The sequence below is a fragment of the Hibiscus syriacus genome, unplaced genomic scaffold, assembly GCF_006381635.1.
Source record: "Hibiscus syriacus cultivar Baekdansim isolate YM2019G1 unplaced genomic scaffold, ASM638163v2 tig00110556_pilon, whole genome shotgun sequence".
Classification (NCBI taxonomy): domain Eukaryota; kingdom Viridiplantae; phylum Streptophyta; class Magnoliopsida; order Malvales; family Malvaceae; genus Hibiscus; species Hibiscus syriacus.
The window spans coordinates 3521143-3539577 of NW_024062779.1; the positions used below are offsets into that span (position 1 = coordinate 3521143).

At 33.3% G+C, this 18435-nt stretch overlaps 1 protein-coding gene, 1 long non-coding RNA gene, 1 other non-coding gene and 2 pseudogenes across 3 annotated transcripts; 2 read left to right on the top strand and 3 right to left on the bottom strand.

Moving 5' to 3' along the window:
* The first annotated feature begins 2922 nt into the window (after window positions 1-2922).
* Window positions 2923-4060, top strand: LOC120131862 (annotated as a pseudogene).
* Window positions 4061-5313: 1253 nt separating this feature from the next.
* Window positions 5314-7036, bottom strand: LOC120131338 (annotated as a pseudogene).
* On the bottom strand, window positions 5830-5918 carry LOC120131908. The gene has a single exon (XR_005516961.1). It is a non-coding gene; the product is annotated as a small nucleolar RNA R24 (small nucleolar RNA).
* A 717-nt stretch (window positions 7037-7753) lies between the features above and the next one.
* Window positions 7754-12768, bottom strand: LOC120131479 (uncharacterized protein At1g51745-like). Its single transcript, XM_039148467.1, has 4 exons — window positions 12556-12768; window positions 11975-12324; window positions 9911-10995; window positions 7754-9113 (listed from the first exon to the last, which is right to left on the bottom strand). The coding sequence occupies exons 2-4, from the start codon at window positions 12163-12165 to the stop codon at window positions 8059-8061; spliced, it is 2331 nt and encodes a 776-aa protein (XP_039004398.1). The 5' UTR covers window positions 12166-12324; window positions 12556-12768; the 3' UTR covers window positions 7754-8058.
* A 3094-nt stretch (window positions 12769-15862) lies between these two features.
* LOC120131747 lies at window positions 15863-16394 on the top strand. The gene is made up of 3 exons (XR_005516951.1): window positions 15863-15917; window positions 16005-16072; window positions 16367-16394. It is a non-coding gene; the product is annotated as an uncharacterized LOC120131747 (long non-coding RNA).
* Window positions 16395-18435: the final 2041 nt, after the last annotated feature.

An 18435-nucleotide genomic window follows, 5' to 3' on the forward strand; every position in this document is an offset into this window, starting at 1 on the left:
GTAGATTCATTTCCAAGCTTGATTGATGATTAAAATCACATATATATGCTTATAGTAGGTTCGGCCTAACCCTAAGTTTTGGGGAAAGATGTGATTTGATGAAATTAAGTTAGGGGATTAATTGTAGAGGTTTTGAAATGTTGAATAAAGGTTGATTTTATGCTTGAATCAAGCGAAAACCTTGGAACCCTAACCCCTACCTCTACATGATTCATCCTTGAGGAAATAAGTTGGCTTATCAAGTTAGTTTTATGCTTTTATATATTTTATACATATTAAATCGTATTTTGATCTCTTATGATTACTTATGTTTTTAAATGCCTTACTTTATTATGCCCCACTAAGTGAATATTTAGCGTCTGATTGTTTCACGCGTAGGTGTTAGAGTACGATCATAGTGAGGAGTGCAATTGATATCATCAGTAACAGTATGATATATTTAGATATTCTTTTGATATTACTAGTTGGCATGTATTTTGTTATGTTATGATGCTCTCGTAGGAATGTTCGAAATAGACTTTTGTAGTATTATATTTATCAGTTAACTCAAACTATTATATGATGCATATAAACACTATATTACATATTAGTATTAAACGACTTTTTAAATGTTTTATTATTAGATTGTATTATTTAAAGAAACAAAAATTTACTGTTTTTTAAATACGGTAACTGTTTTAAAAGTATGTGATATAATCGACTCGTATTCGATAACATATACGAGAAAGATATGTTACACGTAATTATAATGAAACGAATTCTAACTTAAAAATCTAAAATTTCGCATCTTTTTAATTATAATCATACTGATTATCAATGTATAAAACAGAATTATAAAATTATAGTTTTATAAAATATAATATTGGAATATGAATTAATCTATATGAAATGATTATATGAGATAGATTATAGGAAAAAGGAAGAAATAAAGAATTGTGATTAAAGAAATTTAGTACTTCCTCTGCCTCATTAGTTTTGTATTTTATTGATCAAACATATAATTTTAGGAAATAAATTCGATTATGTAAAAAAAAGATATATATATATATATATATATATATATTAAGATGAGCACATGTTTAATTTGAAACCTGAATTTTTATGTTTGTTATTTATTTTACTGATGATATTTATCCTGAAATTTTGTTAGTGTTTGTATCACGAATATAGAAAATTTCTATTATTAGTACATATATGTCTATCCTAAAAAACATTGCTCGATCTGTCACTGTAGTTAGGTCATATAATATGAAAAAATGAAAAAATTATATTTTAAACGATGATCGATATATTTAATAGATTTATTTATAAGTGTAAAAAATGAGATATAAATGTAAAAAATAATATTATTTATTAATTTTTTAGTTATGAAATTTTGAATGAGATAATTTTAAAACCTAAATTGACCAAATTTATGAAGAACTGATCAACATGTGGCCGTTCAAAACCCAAACCACTTAATTACTCACGTGCCACTTTTCCATTTTGACCACATTGGGATTTGCTTCCTTTTAAATGTGATAATCTGTTTTTGATTTTCCCTGAAATTTCTGTTGCTTTTTCGTTGTACCCAATACTCAATGAAGGCATGACATATCAGCCACATTATCTAAATAAATTGGACCAAGTTGACGTGGCAGGATCTTCGTTGCTGTCTAGTCATGGAGAAAATGCGATATGTCTTAGAAATAGGATAGACACGGGCGGTCCAATAAGTTTTAATGTTTTGGATGAGATAATAATTTTATGCTTTTATATTTGTATCGTATAATAGATAAAATATAAATAATTTTTTTAAAATAAAAATATAATAGAAAATATAGTCAAACAATATCAATACTAATACAAACCAAAACCTACAAGGCTATAAATATCATCTAAAACGATGTCTTCGTGTATTTTTTTAAAGCAAAAATCTCTATTATTTTACGATAATTAAAACTTTGTAAAATTTAACTTTCGATGTTTAGAATTACTAATTCGTTCAATCTATTTTAAGTCATCGTGCTAATCAAGACTTTGTAAAAATTAACTTTCGATTTTTAAAAAACCTTTATAAATTTTTTGGGTTAAATATATATGCACACACTATAAACACTACTCCACTAGAAAATTGATATCCCTCAAACATACCGCCATGAGATAAGGTGCATCTGAGACATGTATTAGGTCGAGCCAGAGGATAGAGATAAGTGTAGGGTGCCGAAGGGTGAATTATTTATTTTTTTTGTTTTCCATGGCAGTGATGAAGCTTTTTGCTTTTGGGTGATGAAAGGGAGAAAAAGACCCCTCTCTTGTGGAATTCTAAGGCAACTTTTGTTCTCTAGTAGAATCTGTCTTCACTCTTCCCCACTGTTCTTTTTTCCCCCTGCTTTTATTTGGCTTTTACATTACTTTTTATTGGGAAGATTCTCATTTTACTTCTTCGGGGAACTTTAACGAATCGGCTTTGTTGAAAAATGAAAAGGAGCGTTAACTGTTATTGGGGCTAAAAAGTTATTGTTTTTACAGGATCAAGTGAGAGGGTATATATTGGTGAAATTTGTGTTTTTACTATCAGTAGCTAGATTTGTTATAAGTTATCTGGGTTATTGATTTTTGGAGTAAAAGTTCTGGTTTTCATGGATATTAGCAAAGCTTCCTGTTACTTTAAGCAATTTTCACGAGTTCTTGTTTTTTTGTTTAGGGTTTACAGTCAAAAGACCTGTTTTTCTGAGGTGGGTTGAAGTGTTGAACATCTTTGGATGGATACAGTTCTGATTTCTTCTTTAGTCCAAAATCAAAAGACTTGTGTTTTCTGGGTGCTTCAGAAAAATTTCAATTCAATTTCCATCTGGGGAATAAACTTTTATTCATGGTTGAATTTGAGTGTTTTGATGGTGGAAGAACTTGTTTCTTTGAGTTTAAAGTTTGTGGTGAATCGAAGATTTCGAAACGATGATGAAAAGAAGAAAAGAGGAGGCAAAGAAGATGAGTCCTATGTTTCTTAGGCTTCATGTTAATGATACAGAAAAAGGGGGGACAAAGGCACCTCCAAGGAACAAAATGGCCCTCTATGAGCAACTCAGCATCCCTTCCCAAAGGTTCAACGCTGGATCACTTCCACCAAATAATACCAACAACTTGGTTCCTTCAATATCATCAAGCCATGTAAGTTTGCTATTTTTTTAATGATTTTTTCCTTAAATCCTTAGATTCAATTGTTTTCTTCAAATTCACCTTTAGTGCTCCTCTCGAGCAATACGATGCAGTTGTTGTTTCTTCCCATTTTATGTTGTATGACAAGAAATGGTTAGGGTGAATGTAATGAAACTAGTATGCTTATGCCGCTTGAGTACCCCCATGAATCTTCGATTCTGGCTGAGAAGTTTCATTCTTATTCCATCCAAGGGACTAAAATGAGTACCACCGTAGAAAATCAAGATAATAGATTCTCGAAAGCTATAGGTACTTTGGATACGGATCCACCAACTCCAGTTGTTTCTGTAAAAAGTGCATTTCAACCTCCCTATTTCTCCAGCTTTAAGAAAGCTTCTGCGAGAAACCTAGTCAACGATGATGACCTTAGGGTTCCTACCTCTGCTCGGTCCGGAATGGGTCGAAATAGCAGTTGCGGTAAGCAGGGTGAAAACCTGGAACATTTTCCTAAATTGAAGTCAAGTTCTTCAAAGCAACCTCAAAATGCTAATGGAAGTTCTGTAGGTCCGAAGTCTAGTAGATATATGGGGAACCAGGCTGAGGAGAATGGAAGATTATTTCAAAGCAATCAAGACATCATGGAAAGATCTAATTCAACCAGAGAGCTGATACATCATCCGACCTGTCAGCCAAAATCAAGGATTCAAAATCATTGAAACGATCACATGATTCATGTAACAGAGAAACCAAAAGCAGCTCAGTGGATATATTGAACAGTGAAGTTCGAGCAAATGTTTCCAAGATGAGAAATGAGTCATGCCTGAGACAATCCCTTGGAGTTGATAATGGAAGCCCGAATGCGCTTGAAGAAAAGAATCAAGGGGCTATGCAATGTGAGCGTGTGAATAATGAAAAATTCTAATAAAAACAAAATTCCAAAAGCAACCCAAAATTGTCATTATATTATTAGAAAAACTTCTAAAAAAACGAATCAATATTTACTTTTGATAAACTCATATTATGATCTCTAACTCTAATTATGGAATGGGAGGGAAACCTTGATTATGCTATCCACGTGCTTCAACATCTCTATATCATTTAGTGTTTTTGAAAATTGACTTTTAAAATTATTGTTAAAAAATGTAGTTTAAAATTTAATTATTTGGAATTGTAGTTAAAATGTGAGTTCGAAAAGATAAAATGTATATAGCCATTATATTGTAAATTAAAAATATAACATTTAAATTATATTTATACTTATATACGAATCATATCAATTTAAACTATAATAAATTCAAAATATTATTATTATGTATGAATTATATCAATTTAAATATATAAAAATACAAATAAAAAATATAGTTGTAATAAAAATATATTTTACATAACCCACTATTAATATTTTAATATATAAATCATGAAATTTATTTATTCTTAAATAATTAAAATAAATTATTAAAAGTAATAAATTATTTTTTAAGGATATTACTATTAAATTATTAAAATAAAATAAAAATACATAATTGAGCAAAATCCATGATTAATAAGGGTAAAATTATAATTTGCTTCCAAATATAAAGTTAAAACTGAAAAAAAAAAGCTAGAAATCCTAGCTTTTGCGGTTGGTTTAAAACCACCGTTTTCACCTTATTTTCTTTTTCATTTTTTATCCGTTTGACATTGACTTTACGGTCAATGAGTTTTTTTTAACTAAAAGTGCTTCTCGAAAGCATTATCAAACGGACCCTAAATTTATCTGTATAGAAAACTTTCAATCACCTGAAATTTTCAACAATGTTAGACATCATAAAAGGATGTCACGAGTCGATTACCCCAATATTTTCAAACACCTGGCTATGTTTGAGACTGAGAAGGCAAGTATTCTTAAAGAGCTGAATTGCGAATTATGACATTTTCACATTACAATTTACGTTGCCATTGGCAATACCGACTGTTGAGTAATCTGAATAATTCCAAGAAAGAAAAGCCTTGGACATTTGAAATTCCATATTATCTACACACATTATGATTCACCCTTGTTATATACAAACAAAAGATGCAGGATTTCTTTTGGAAAGGATGACAATTGTTGGCTATACAATTGCAATGGCAGAGCCAAATTATATATTTTTCTCAATGTCGGTGAAAATTAGAGGTAAAACAGCAAATTACGAAACAAAGAACCATGCCGATCCATTCTGCTTGAAAATAATGTAGATTTGAATTTCTAAAAACCATCGATGAAAATACGACAATTCTATCGAACAAAAATAAAAGGCAATTTCAAGAAAGGGGTAAAAAATTGTCTGGTGTAAAGAAAATAGCAGAGCACATACAACATGAAAGGTCAAGCTCACTTCCTGCCACGAGCCTTCAATGCTTGCCTGTTCCTCTTCTTGACACCAGACTTGGCCACCTTCAGACTCCTGAGCACAGCACTCAACCTTCCAAGAGCTGCTTTCGTTAAATCCGGCCTGTAGTAGTTGTCTGTCACCTGTAATGTTTGGAACATCCATCAGGAGAAAATAAATATTCGTAAAATAGAAAATTATGGTGAGATGTGACCGGACTTATAAAACCGACCAGAAAAAGCATCTTAAACTAAATTACTAGGATACCTGGATATCACTCAGAAAAAGTCTCAGACTTTTCATGAAAACCTATACCAATAACCACAGCAGTAAGCATTAAAACACATGAAGCCAAGCGTAACAAGTACATTTCACAGAAGAACCCAACAAATAGATCCTTCTTACATGTTATTGCTTCATCACTGCAATATTTCCAGGAAAATTTATATTTGAATGCAAGCAAACAGAACCTTTTGACAGATCACTAGCAATACAACAAATTAACAGCGTAGGTGTAGGACGAAATATTAGATAAGAAATAAAAATGTGGCTTACTGCCTTTAAAAGTGATCTTAGACAAACAGTTTCTTTCGCATGCAAGACTAGCCCAACAATTAGTAAATCATCAACGCCAAACCTAGTAAAAAAGTGAAAAGATGTTTCAGAAAACTATATCCATTTACCTGGTTTTTATTGCTTTGACCATCCTGGAGAACTCCTTTTTCATAACAGATTTGTGAAGCAAGCTGGAAGGCTTGTTCTGCTTCTCAGTCTTGGTGGTTGCTAGCAGCACAGACCGGTCTTTGCCCTCGCTTTGAATGCTGACTGTTTTCTTGTTTGCCAACCCTAGCATTAGGTAGCAAAGGGAAATTCAGGTTAAAACCAGGAACATGTAAAGTATTCAGTGTCCGACGAATGGAAGGGATTAAAGAAAATGTATTGAACAAATGGACATCATAGCTCGTAAAAGTCATAAAGCCATCTTTTGAGATTCAGACCATTCTACATTTGATTTTGTTTTACATCAATCACCATTTTCAATTATATCTTAAGCATTTGTCCTTAAAATTAGCTGCATGTGCAGATAACATCGTTACCATCTCGCGTTTAATGAAATGAAAAAGAAAAGCAAGGGAAATTAACTACGATACCACGCTTCCAATAAACCTAAGATCAAAAACCTCAAATCAAAAACAATAATGGGAAAAAAAGGGTAGAAACTATTGAATCAGAAGAATACCAGAATGTTTGTAGAGTTGAGGTTGTACAGATTGTTCGGCTCTTTGCTGAACTGAAGGCCAGCAGTTCCTCTTCCAAATTGCTTCACCAGAAAACAATTGTTCTTCTAAACTACCTCCCAAATCAACTGTCCGGGAACTGTAGCCATTTTCTCTTTGCCTGAACGTCACTGCACCAGATCCACTCACTAAGATTAAAATCCTCCGAACAATCAAGCGAAATCAGAAACGAACTATTAAATTGAGCTAAAATAAGAAGATAGCATGTTGTTTTTAGGGCTTAATAAGATTGGGGAGAACGCGGCAAACAGAAACTAGCAAGTTCAACAAATATATATTGCTTACAGACTAGGGTTTCTACAGCTCCTTTCAGGATTGTTTTTGGGCTTTTGCATTATTTTATAGAAATATTTTAAAAATATTAAAATTTATCATACTCATTCATTTAGACCATAAAAAATGATAAATGGTTTATATATAAACTTATTAGTCTCATATTTAATTCTTAAATAATAATTTTAAAGTTTTTTATTTACAAATTATATCAAAAATATAAAATGACGAAAATTTTATCATAATATTATTTGTTATCACTTGAGAAACTATTTCATCCTCCTAATGATTTGTAATGTCAACTCAATCACATATTAAATATACGATATAATTTTTTTTTTCAAATATTACTCAAATAATTACAGTCGGTAAAGTTTAATCTTGTGACAAGCGTGAGCAATCAACTAATATACGACGAGTGATGATATATTTTATAAATAAAAAAGGGAAATGAAAAATAACCTCAAAAAGGGTGATGATATCCATGAAGCAGCCTGCAAGTGAAGTCAAATGCAAAATAAAATTTAGCATGTATATTAAAATTTTAAACACAAAATGTCAAAGTTTTATTATTTGTCCGCATTAAAAATAAAGAGAGAAGTCTTTGGAAATTATCATATCAAAGTCTCAAATCCAATGAAAAAGAAAAAGGTACAAATAATTCAAACACAAAAATTTATGTTGGTCGCCTCCTTAAACTCAATCAACCTGAAATTTATGGGGGGGAAACAATATCAGGTCATGGAAATTACTTTCCTTTACAACTCAACCTCATGTTACATGTTTCATATATACAGGCCTTCATCTTTATCATCCTCTTCATTCATACCCGTACCAGCTTTTTTTTCTGCAACAGTCCAATACGGTTTTCAATTGTACAACGGGATTCATTTTAACTGTGGAGAATGAAAGCAATTTCAACTGAAAAATAAAATCCCGGATTTGAGCGCATTCACTGTAGAAGGGATCACCTACTCATGGATTGCCGGATGTTAAGGTCAACATTTGGGCCGTACAGAGCCGTTTACTGCTTCATTTATCCTACTGAATACCAACTTTAGAGGAACACAAGCGATTACCGGATCATTAGGCTTCTCTGCTACCATTTTCCGGTCACCTGCACCTATCTTCTGAGCAGTCAATGAAGACAATTTCCGAGTCTTCTTAGACAATAGTCCAGATTTCTTTGATTTTGCTGGTTTACAGGGTAGGAAATGTGATTGCAATTTCATATGCTTCCTAGAGACTGGTCCACCTTTGGATCTTCGCTTCGCTAAATGACCAACTTCAGACTTTTTTTTGCCCTTAATAGAAGCTTCACGAGTTGGATTGCCATGGTAATCATCACTCGAAACCTCAACAACTGTTAGAGGGTGACCAATTATGGCTTTTCCATCCAGCTTACTCACGAGGGAAACTAATGGAACATGCTGTGGCCGATAGTTAGCTTTCACCTCAATCTTAACATCGTATGATGACAAATCAGCAGAACAAGTTTTTCCAGGAAAATCTGTCATCTGATATCTGGAGTGAACCATAAAACGGGACTGACGGTATGGAAGTGACCTTTGAGGGGTCAGAGAATCATCAGCTAGTGTTTTCGATTCCGCTGTTGGTCCCCCCACAAGAGGCTCCTGAGACACGGGCTTCTCCTGCAAACCGTCAAGCTGCTCTTCAACACCTGACTTGAGCTTGGGTTGCAAGGTGCAATAGTAAGGAGCAACTGACCCACCAACACCATCACAACCAACTTTCTGATCAGAACCCTTAACCAAGCACTCTATACCTGCTAAATAAGAATTTGGTTCATCATCTGCATCAAGATATTTTCTCGAGTCACGTTTCTTGTTTCTACTTATTTGTCGTGATTTCCTCTTTCCTTTTAACTGCCACTCAGCAGTTCCTTTCTCTATCCTCTGGCTAATACTAGTTACATGAACATCTACTGATTTGGTACAACCAGGCTCAGCACGTCCCTCAATTTCAGCTTGCCTTCCCAAATCACCGACTTCAGGAGTCTCAGATGAACAAGATACAAATATTGGAGAAAAATCTGCCAGAATGAAGTGATTTATCAGTAAAAATACTAAAAAAATTAAAATTCTACGGTTGAAGATAACAAGAGAGTAAAGGTAAAGGAACCAAGTTATGGAAGAACATTCTTCCATCTAGTTATCACAAACTCAACTTAATCTACCAGCATATTGTGATTATACAAGAACCACTGGTAGGATCATTCAAGTTATAGGTTCAAATTATGGCCTTATTGTCAATGCAGCTTTGAGTTCAACCCTTTGATAGAGTGGAGGAGCATAAACATCAGTGTTTAACTTTCAATCCTATCATATACAAACTCACAATATTTCCTGCAGTTCATTAGCTATAGCTAGTTAGATGCTCTAAAAAGTCGAACAAAATGTAGTTAAGATAATTGAGTTGATGAACAACTCTGACTAGGCCTGTTGGCAAACAGTTAAACCAATCACCACATAACCAGAAATAAGTACATGTATGTGTCCATGTATTTATAAATATTATTAGACACAATCACGTAAACACAAGACACGACCCAACACAAATATATATAATATATATCTTATCATTTATTAAGACAAAGATAACTCGTAACTAGCCACAAGCCACAGTAAAAGCTAAATACGGGAGAATATCTTAAAGAAGACAAAACCAACATTATGTAGACATATGATGAAAATAGTGAACAATAACAAGAAACAACAATCTACCCATCAGCTGCAACCAAACAAAAACAGAAGAGTATGTTTGTGTGTACAAGAATGATGCAGTTGTAACAAGAAATGCTACAGTTCATAAATGTTTAATCCAGAATACCTGCACATGGCTTATCTTCTCCAACAAACGGCACATCAAATAGCCTGTTAGAAGATTCAGTTTCAGCTAGCTCTGGTAAGCTGGACATTTCATTTTCTTTTGTCTTATTATTAGTTAGAGATGCATCAGCATTGGGAACATGTTCAGAAGCATTTAAGGAGACACCATTCTCGCATGAAACTCCAGTACTATCCGAGTTGTTAGTATCGTTGTTGTGACCATTGTCAATTACTGCAGGTGCACTTTTGCTTGATTCATTAGAATCAATTCCTGAAATCTTGCTGTCAGAAAGTCCTCGAAGAGGTGAACCACTTGAGCTTGTAAGTTCATCACAAACAACTGGAACTGACACAATAGCTGTACTCTCCAAAACCTTGGTTAATGGTCGACGACGATTTTTTCTTTTGAGGAATTCATGAACATTTGCCACCTGAGATCTCTTTCTTTTCACTGATGATGAATGATTTCTGCTACCATTTATGGGACCTCCATTAGAAAGGCAACTTCCAGCATTTGATCCATAGAATGAAGAATTATCTTGCTGAACTAGCTCAAGTGCACCTGCAGCCTGGGCTTTTCTTTTTGATCCTACACCCATACCTAGATCCTCAAGTCCTCTCATGCGCTTGATTCTTTCTGATCCATCATCCTCGGAATCATTTGGGGTTTTTCTTCTCTTTATGATCTTAGAGTGGCCCTTAGTACCGTTAATATGATTTAGCTCTTCAAAGGATATCCCAGACTGTGATAATTCTGGAGCTGAATCTGAAGCATCCTCAGATCCACTCATTTCATCAGACATGTCATTTTCTTTCCCAGAATGTAACATGGTGGGTGATTCTCTGGCCAAAATACCCTTGACACCACCAGAATTATCTTTTCTAGAGAAATAATCTGGATGATCCTTGCCTAGACGTGCACTCTCAATCTCAAGAGCATGAAGAATAGCATCTTCTCTTCTAGCATATTTCACTGCTTTCTTGTTAGAATTTGCTGCCGAAGCCTTTGCTTTCTCAATACATTCATTATATTCTCCACAACGGAAGGCCTTCACCCTCTTAGACTTTTCAAGATTATACCAGTCCCTAAAGCCAAAAATGATGAAGATTTAATCAAGAAAGTTAAGTAACTATAACATACTCTAAGCACAGTAAACTCTTTCCACTTGATGACGATCGTTGAAGCAACATATTTCAGTCTTCAAAGATAAACATTCTAGATAAAAAAATTATTTGATGGAAGTTGAGTCAAGATAATGATGGTATATAAAGGTAACATCTTGAACTTAATTTGTCATTATCTAAAAAGGAAAAAAGCAGTCGTTTATTCAAACATCGGTTAATTAAGTTATTTTTCTAATGGATCGATACATAATCCGAAAGCTAAAAGGTGACAAGTAACGGTTACAACCTTTATAAAGGGCTATTCACTACAACTGTGTGACAGAACAAACACTCAACTACTTAACTGATTTAGAAATTTGTTAATGACTATTCACTACAACATTTTTAAAGGGCTCTTAAAGAGTAAAATGCAGAACAGTCTAGCATAAAATCAACAATGCTATATAAAAAAAATCTCAATTTACCAGTAGTCAAAGCTTCAGTTAGTTCCAAGAGAGCCACAAAAGATTTTATTGCCAAGATAGTATACCTCATGAATTAAATGGTCGTCTAAAAGCACAAATAACAAGCCTAATGCATCAAAGCAAACAAGCAGGCATTTCAATTTGATTCAAATACTCCATTTTCCACCATATGTTACTACAAAAACCATAGATACAAAGACAAGTGCGAGGCCAAAACCACAAGCTAGCAATCTTCTCTCCAAAATGGAACCATAGATGATTTTATATATGTAATACAAGCAAATTCTTCCCCTTTCATATTATATTATTGATCAAGGAATAAAAAGAATAAAAAATTGAAAAAAACTATCAAACTACTAAACAAATACATGTAATACAAGAAAACAACTACAATGAATCGTCAATGGGAATGTAAGCCATTAGACCCTATCCAAATGAAATCTAAAAGGTGATTAAGAGATTAAAAATGGGCTCACACGCTTGCATCTTCGCGACCAAGAAGCTTAACAGGGGTGCCGGATCTTGGAGAAACCAAACAACCCTCGGAGAGCTCATCAAGGCCCATAATCCGACCCGGCCACCAAGAACCATTTCTGCGTCGGACCCAAACCAAGCCACCCACCGACACATCAATGTCCCTTATGTTGGGCTCATCGGTGCTCCCCATCAAAAAACCCCCTCCAACAAAATACTCCAAAGAAAATAAATGGTTAAATAAATCTAATCTTTCAAACTCAGTCCTTAATCTCCGTTTTGAAGCAGACCTAATACTCTAAAATATCCAAAATAATTGATTGCTTGGACAAATGTATACGCCCTCTAAATCCTGAATTTAAAACAAAAGAAATAATAAATAGGAACAGAAAGTTAATCCTGCATGCGACTAAAAATCCAGAAAGGAAACAAAAATAAACCCATAAAAGAAAAGATTGAAACAGGTTGAAGGGGTTCATGAAAGAAAAAGGATCTGGGGTAGTGAAAGAGAAAGCCAGTGTAAACAACCAAAAATAAGGATCTGGGAAAATATTTTTCCTCTTTTTCCTGATACGAAGATTACCTTTTGGCACTTTTGCCACTTTTCTTAAATTAAATTCGGTTTTCTGAGTTTTTCTTGAAAGATTTCTAAGTACATGCTCACTTTTAATCTATTTTTTCTGGTCAAAGATTTTATGTTGTTTTTTTTTTTTTTTTGGCTAAATGTACGAGCGGAGAATAAAAAGAGCTAGGGAAAGCAGAAAAGTGAAAAAACTAAGAATGAAAGGTATTTATTTTCTCGGCTTTTGTGATAGAAGCTTGAAGAAAGAACTGAAAATTATATGTACTTATTAATAAGTAAAAAAATAATGGCATAATATAGCCGGAAGTCATTTACGTGTGCGTTTATTATTATTTTAATAATTAAAGATTAAAAAATAATATTTAGATTATTTATGATCAAGTTATTATATTTTAATTATTTTATCTATTAATGACGTAAGATGTTAATAAAAATAATTAATTTTAAATTTAATCTCTAAATTTTAAATAAATATTAATTTAATTTTAAAAAGTTTATCTCATTCATTTTTAATATTCTCCAAAAAGAAAAAAAAATCTTCCAACTTATTTTAGTCTCTCGATACATTGGTCGTGGTCCAGTATCAATGTTGTTCAACATAGTTTTTAATCAATGAGTGTGTTAGAGAGCTTCCATTCTTCTGTTTTTATCTCTCTAATTAGAATTCTTTTAAAAAATTATATAGATCAAAGGTTTCAACTTTCAAATCATTTCTATGAAACGATCCATAGAATTTATCCTTCCTCCTGGAGGAGGGGCTCCGGTGGAGCTTCGAAAAAATGGCTTCTTCCATCCTCTGCTCGGGCCAGTCTAGTCAAATTATCGGCCACTCGATTACTCTCTCGGTAGATATTATCAATCTTTACTTCTCAGTTTCTGTTTAACAGCCCATCTATGTGCTGGTGCAACTTGTTTTTTGTCTTTGTAAGAGCTTCTTGACTTTCACGTTGTCGGTTTGGAGGATAACCTTTTGCGCTCCCATGTCCCAGGCCCTGTTTAATCCTTGGAAAACTCCCCAGAGCTCCGTTTCCAAAATTGCACAGTTTCCTATGAATTTAGAAAATCCGGTTACCCATCTGCCCTCTTCATCACGGAGGGCTCCTCTGCATATCGCATGGCCATTTGTAGTGTTTCGTACTCCGTCTGTATCGAGTTTCAATCAGCCTCTGATGGTTTACTCCATCGAGCTTCGCTCCTTATATCGTGTCTTGTGTTAGTTCAAGTGTTGTTTGATGGCTGCCTCGCCTGGTTCGTACCTCTTACAAAACATGTACTAATTTCTAGCACTGATCCCCCCTTAATATCGTCTGGTTTCAACATTATCTTGTTTAAATGGATCCTGAGATTCCATATAATTGCTCCAAACAATAAGTCTCAATCTTTTTCATCCTTTGCATAATGTTTTGTCATTGTAAGATTGTTATGCGGCCATTTCTTGGTGTGTTCTGCAAGGAATTCGGTGAGTTTTTAAATGATGCGTGGCAAACCCGTGCTTATTTATCAAAACAAGCACAAAAGTGTAAATGATCAGAGTGTTTGGTGAACTATTCGTTTGTTAAATTAAATAAATGAGTGTAAATATATTTTTTTCATTTAATAAATAAACAATCACGAGCAAAGATGTGTTCGATTCATTTGTGTTCACGAATAAGCTCGTTTATTTATGTTCATAAACAAGCTCGTTTAATGGATCGTTTATAAGTTCATTTACGTCTTATTTTATATATTTTAAATATTAGTGAATGTAAGAATTAAATTGACCACATGATAAAATTTAAAGTTTAAACTATAAAGCTTAAGGAATTTAAGCACTAGAGGCATGGTTTCACCATTCTTAGCTTACAAATGAACATATTCACAACATAGCAAAAACTGAACTGATTTATATATATATATATGAATGAATGTTAAATGAAAATATTCGTAAAAGTGAAAGGAATATGTTTCGTATGGATATATTTGTGAACGTTAATTCGATAAACAAATAAGTTTGTGAATACTAAACAAATGAACGTGAACCAGTGATAAATCTAAAAATTAAAAAATAGTGGTCAAAAATTTTAATATTCTTTTTTTCAACAAAATGAACATGCATGTTTTATTATTTTTTTCCCTTTTCCCCTTGATATATTGAATTATATTTAATAATTTATCTAAAATAATATATATGTACTTGACCCCTTAAATATACTTATGCATCCGCCCGGACACATAAACCTCAATAAATTAATAAACGAACACGATATTAAAATTTTAAACAAATACAAACTAAATATTAATATCTTTAAAAATAAATAAATGAACACAAATATATTTTTATTCGTTTAAGCTCGGATCATTCGCGGTTCTAGATTGCAAAACCATAGTACGTGTTCGTTTCTTGGTAAAAAAGAAAGAAAGACAGAAACAAGGAATGCTGATACGCTGCGTTTAGAAGTGAGTTATTGATGTTTTAACGAGCTGAAAGTGTTCATGGAGAGATACTGACCTTGGATCATCTTTGAGAGGAAGAGCAGTATCAAATCCAAAATAAAGAACTTCCATAAAAAGGAAACCAGAAAACAAAAACAAAAGGCATAAAGGGAATATTGTCCCAAATTCACAACCATCACCGGTAATTTTTTTTTTTGGCTAATAAAATTATACTATTCTGTTGCTAATCAAGTTTTTTGAGAGCGCCCATCCAACGATCTCAAATTGTATGATTGAGTTTTTACCCTCTTTCTTAAAATTCAATTGTTTTTGTTAGGGTGTTCATCTATGCATTCTGTTTTTGTTTCTCCAAAGTTCGATATGAGCGATGAGCTTTTTCTTTTTTTACCCGGCAGAGACAACAATGGCATCTTCGGAGGGGTGAAAAGGAATGAATATATATATATATATATATATATATATAAAATGGTGATCATGGAGGCTTTTGGGTTGGGTTTCGTAACATTTAATGAAGTTTAATTCATAAGTATGGATATCTTAAAATCAAAGCTAGTATTAATGGTGCAACAAAGCTTTAAAATACAGAATTTAGAGAATCTCAAGCATATATTACCTGTTCAACCTGATAAATCACTTATCAACCGTAAAACTGCAAGGGCAGTAATAAATACTGCTACCCTGATCATAAAGATACATGTTAACTACCTTTCTTTCCCAAACAGCTAGCTAAGGACATGAAATATGATTTGCTTAATCTTTTAATACTAAACCTTTTTTCAATCAATTGTTAGAAGAATCTGTGTTGTCTTGAGAGAGGTTTATGATATGCTTCCTTTAACATTGATTGTTTATCTATGTTTACAGACCATGAACAGAGCAGGAGATGGAAATTGAAGCTCTGGAATCAATACTTATGGATGAATTCAAAGGTTCATTCTTTTGTTGAACTCATGCTTTCAGCCTGCTAAAATTTCCCATTCCCTCCTGACCTGTAATGATTGCTTCTTTTATATCAGAAATTCACTCCGCGGAGAGTGGACTAAGCACTTCAAATAGATGCTTCCAAATAACAATATCTCCTCAGGTGTGTTTTACCGGAGACAAAGTTATCTACCACTCTTGTTGCGTCATTGCTTCTTCTTCTTGTGTGTGTGTGTAAGCTTATTTCATTCTAGCATTTTTGGTAACCTTAAAATGCCACAACCTATCAGACGTAGAGCCATTTACTGAGTAGTAACAATGCACCTTTAAATGATTAAGAATGTTTGCAAGCTTAGCTTCTGGTTCAATACCATTATTCCTTCTCCACAATTCTAATTTCTTATGCCCTGATAACTATTTTTCTCCTCGCCAAATTTCCACATTTTGTGTTTGACAGTATGATGACACAGATCAATCAACACCAGGTTATTCTTTTGTTAGAACCCAACAAATTGTAGTGTGTGATATTCATTTTCTGACACATTTATACTCAGACATGGACAAAGTTTACAACATCAAACATGATTAATTTTATCATTTTTTATGAACTTCTATTGCTGCCCTTAGTTCAGGGTTTTCTATTTCCCTGTGAACATAATTTGTTGCCCAAACTTCTGGTGCGGTTCAACTTGCTTTGGTTTTCTCACATACAGAAAATATCCAGATGAGCCTCCACTTCTTAATGTAAAAAGGTCAGTATGTCCTTTCAGTGGAATGTACCCATAGGCTATATGCATGCTGATATTTATAAGCATATTTCTGTTTGTCCCCGTTTTCCCAAATGATCTGTGAGAAATTTTTGTTCCTTTTGTTTGAAGCTCATGTGGGCTTTGCTCCATGGGGACGATGGAAAGTTTTTAATCCAAAGATTGTGCCATAAAAAAGGAAGGTGATTATGAATATTAGCTATTAGGTAGAATAATCCACCATCCTTTTTTCCTTTACATTTCCCATATCTGGCAAAATCTTAATGTTTCCATGATCACAATGGCTGTTCCCGTGTTACCATATAAGATTGTTCCGGAAAACAACCGACTTTTTCTTTACTAACTGTATTTGTGTTTTTAATATTCGTTTAGAGCTACGTTTCATGAATTGCACCAGATCTTGAATTGTGGGATCATACCTCTTTCTTGTCCATGAAATTAACTCTTCAAAAATGTTTTTCCCCTTCAATTTTCGAACTCAATATCACTATTGAAAGCGAAGAAGTTATTAAAAATGAACAACCAAATAGACCCTAATAGTTCTCTTTTACTTTTTGATTTTCATTTTCTGATGTAGTCTTCAAGTGACCTTATGTGAAAGGCTGCAATAACATGTCAATGACCGCTATACGGCTGTATCCTAGTGTTTTATTCTTGCTGACTAGCTTGCGTGGTTTCTTTATTGTAGACTCTAACTGATACAATTACTCAGACTAAAATACATACTCATGTTTTGAATGTTATTAGGTTTGGATAATGATGTTATTTAACATTTTTCGTGGATATCAGAGACTGCGTCAAATTTCTGCTAGTTGCTTGCTGATTAATCCATTTACTGGAAATGAACGGACTTTGTCTTGAGCATTTGGGATATTGTCTAAAAGATGCATTCTTTACTCCTCAGGACCTTGTCCTTTTTATTAACTTCATAAAATAACCTGCATTTTTCATTTTTCTTTTCTAGTATACGTGGAATACAACCCAGTGACCTGAAAGCTTTGAAGGAAAAGCTTGAGCAGGAGGTAACCTTGAAACTTTTAATTTACCTTTTAAGAATATATAAATGTAAAACCTACCGACTGGGAACTGTTAAAGAATCACAAGTGTGCCTATTCTTAACGAATTGAACATTCACCTTGTGATGCAAAAATGGACGTAGAATCCTTTTAATGAATTAATCCTTCTTTCTAATGGTTTGTTGCAAATCAAAGTGTTTTACAGATGATATGCCTATTAGCATCTTCTCCTTATAGTAACACACAGGACAAACGCAATATTTTATGTCAAGGGAGGACGAACTTTTAAAAATTTAGGAATGATGAATTTATAAAATTTTAGGGGTCAAAAATATATTTTTAATAGAAAATACATAAAAAAAATCTAAAATATAAGATAATTTTAAATTTTCAAGGGAAAACCGCTCCATTTCCCATTTCATCCATGGTAATACAACTTACTTTGTTCAAGTTGGGCTGCTCTCACTCCATTTCGTGCTCTCACTCCAAGATGTTGATGCTAACAATGCTGAAGAGGAAGATGGAAGAAAAGACTAGGTGTGACTATTTATTTTTGTTTTCAAGGGAAAATATAACTTCTACTTTTGAGCATTAAATTAGCTATGTCTATCGTATAGGTCTTGGCGTCATGTGTGCACATATGTCTGTAGATAGAACTCTCAATGCCAAACGGTCAATTCCTGTAATAATGCCAACTCGAATTCACTGGTATCATACTCCACGTGACTTTTGCAATTTAAATA

What these genes read in the sequence shown, in the direction of transcription:
- LOC120131479 (XM_039148467.1), bottom strand. Translation starts at nt 12,165, where the DNA reads ATGGGGAGCACCGATGAGCCCAACATAAGGGACATTGATGTGTCGGTG. An exon ending in GGTCGCGAAGATGCAAGCGT is followed by an intron (nt 10,996 to 11,974) that starts GTGAGCCCATTT and finishes TTTTGGCTTTAG; the next exon opens with GGACTGGTATAATCTTGAAA. An exon ending in AGAAGATAAGCCATGTGCAG is followed by an intron (nt 9,114 to 9,910) that starts GTATTCTGGATT and finishes TCATTCTGGCAG; the next exon opens with ATTTTTCTCCAATATTTGTA.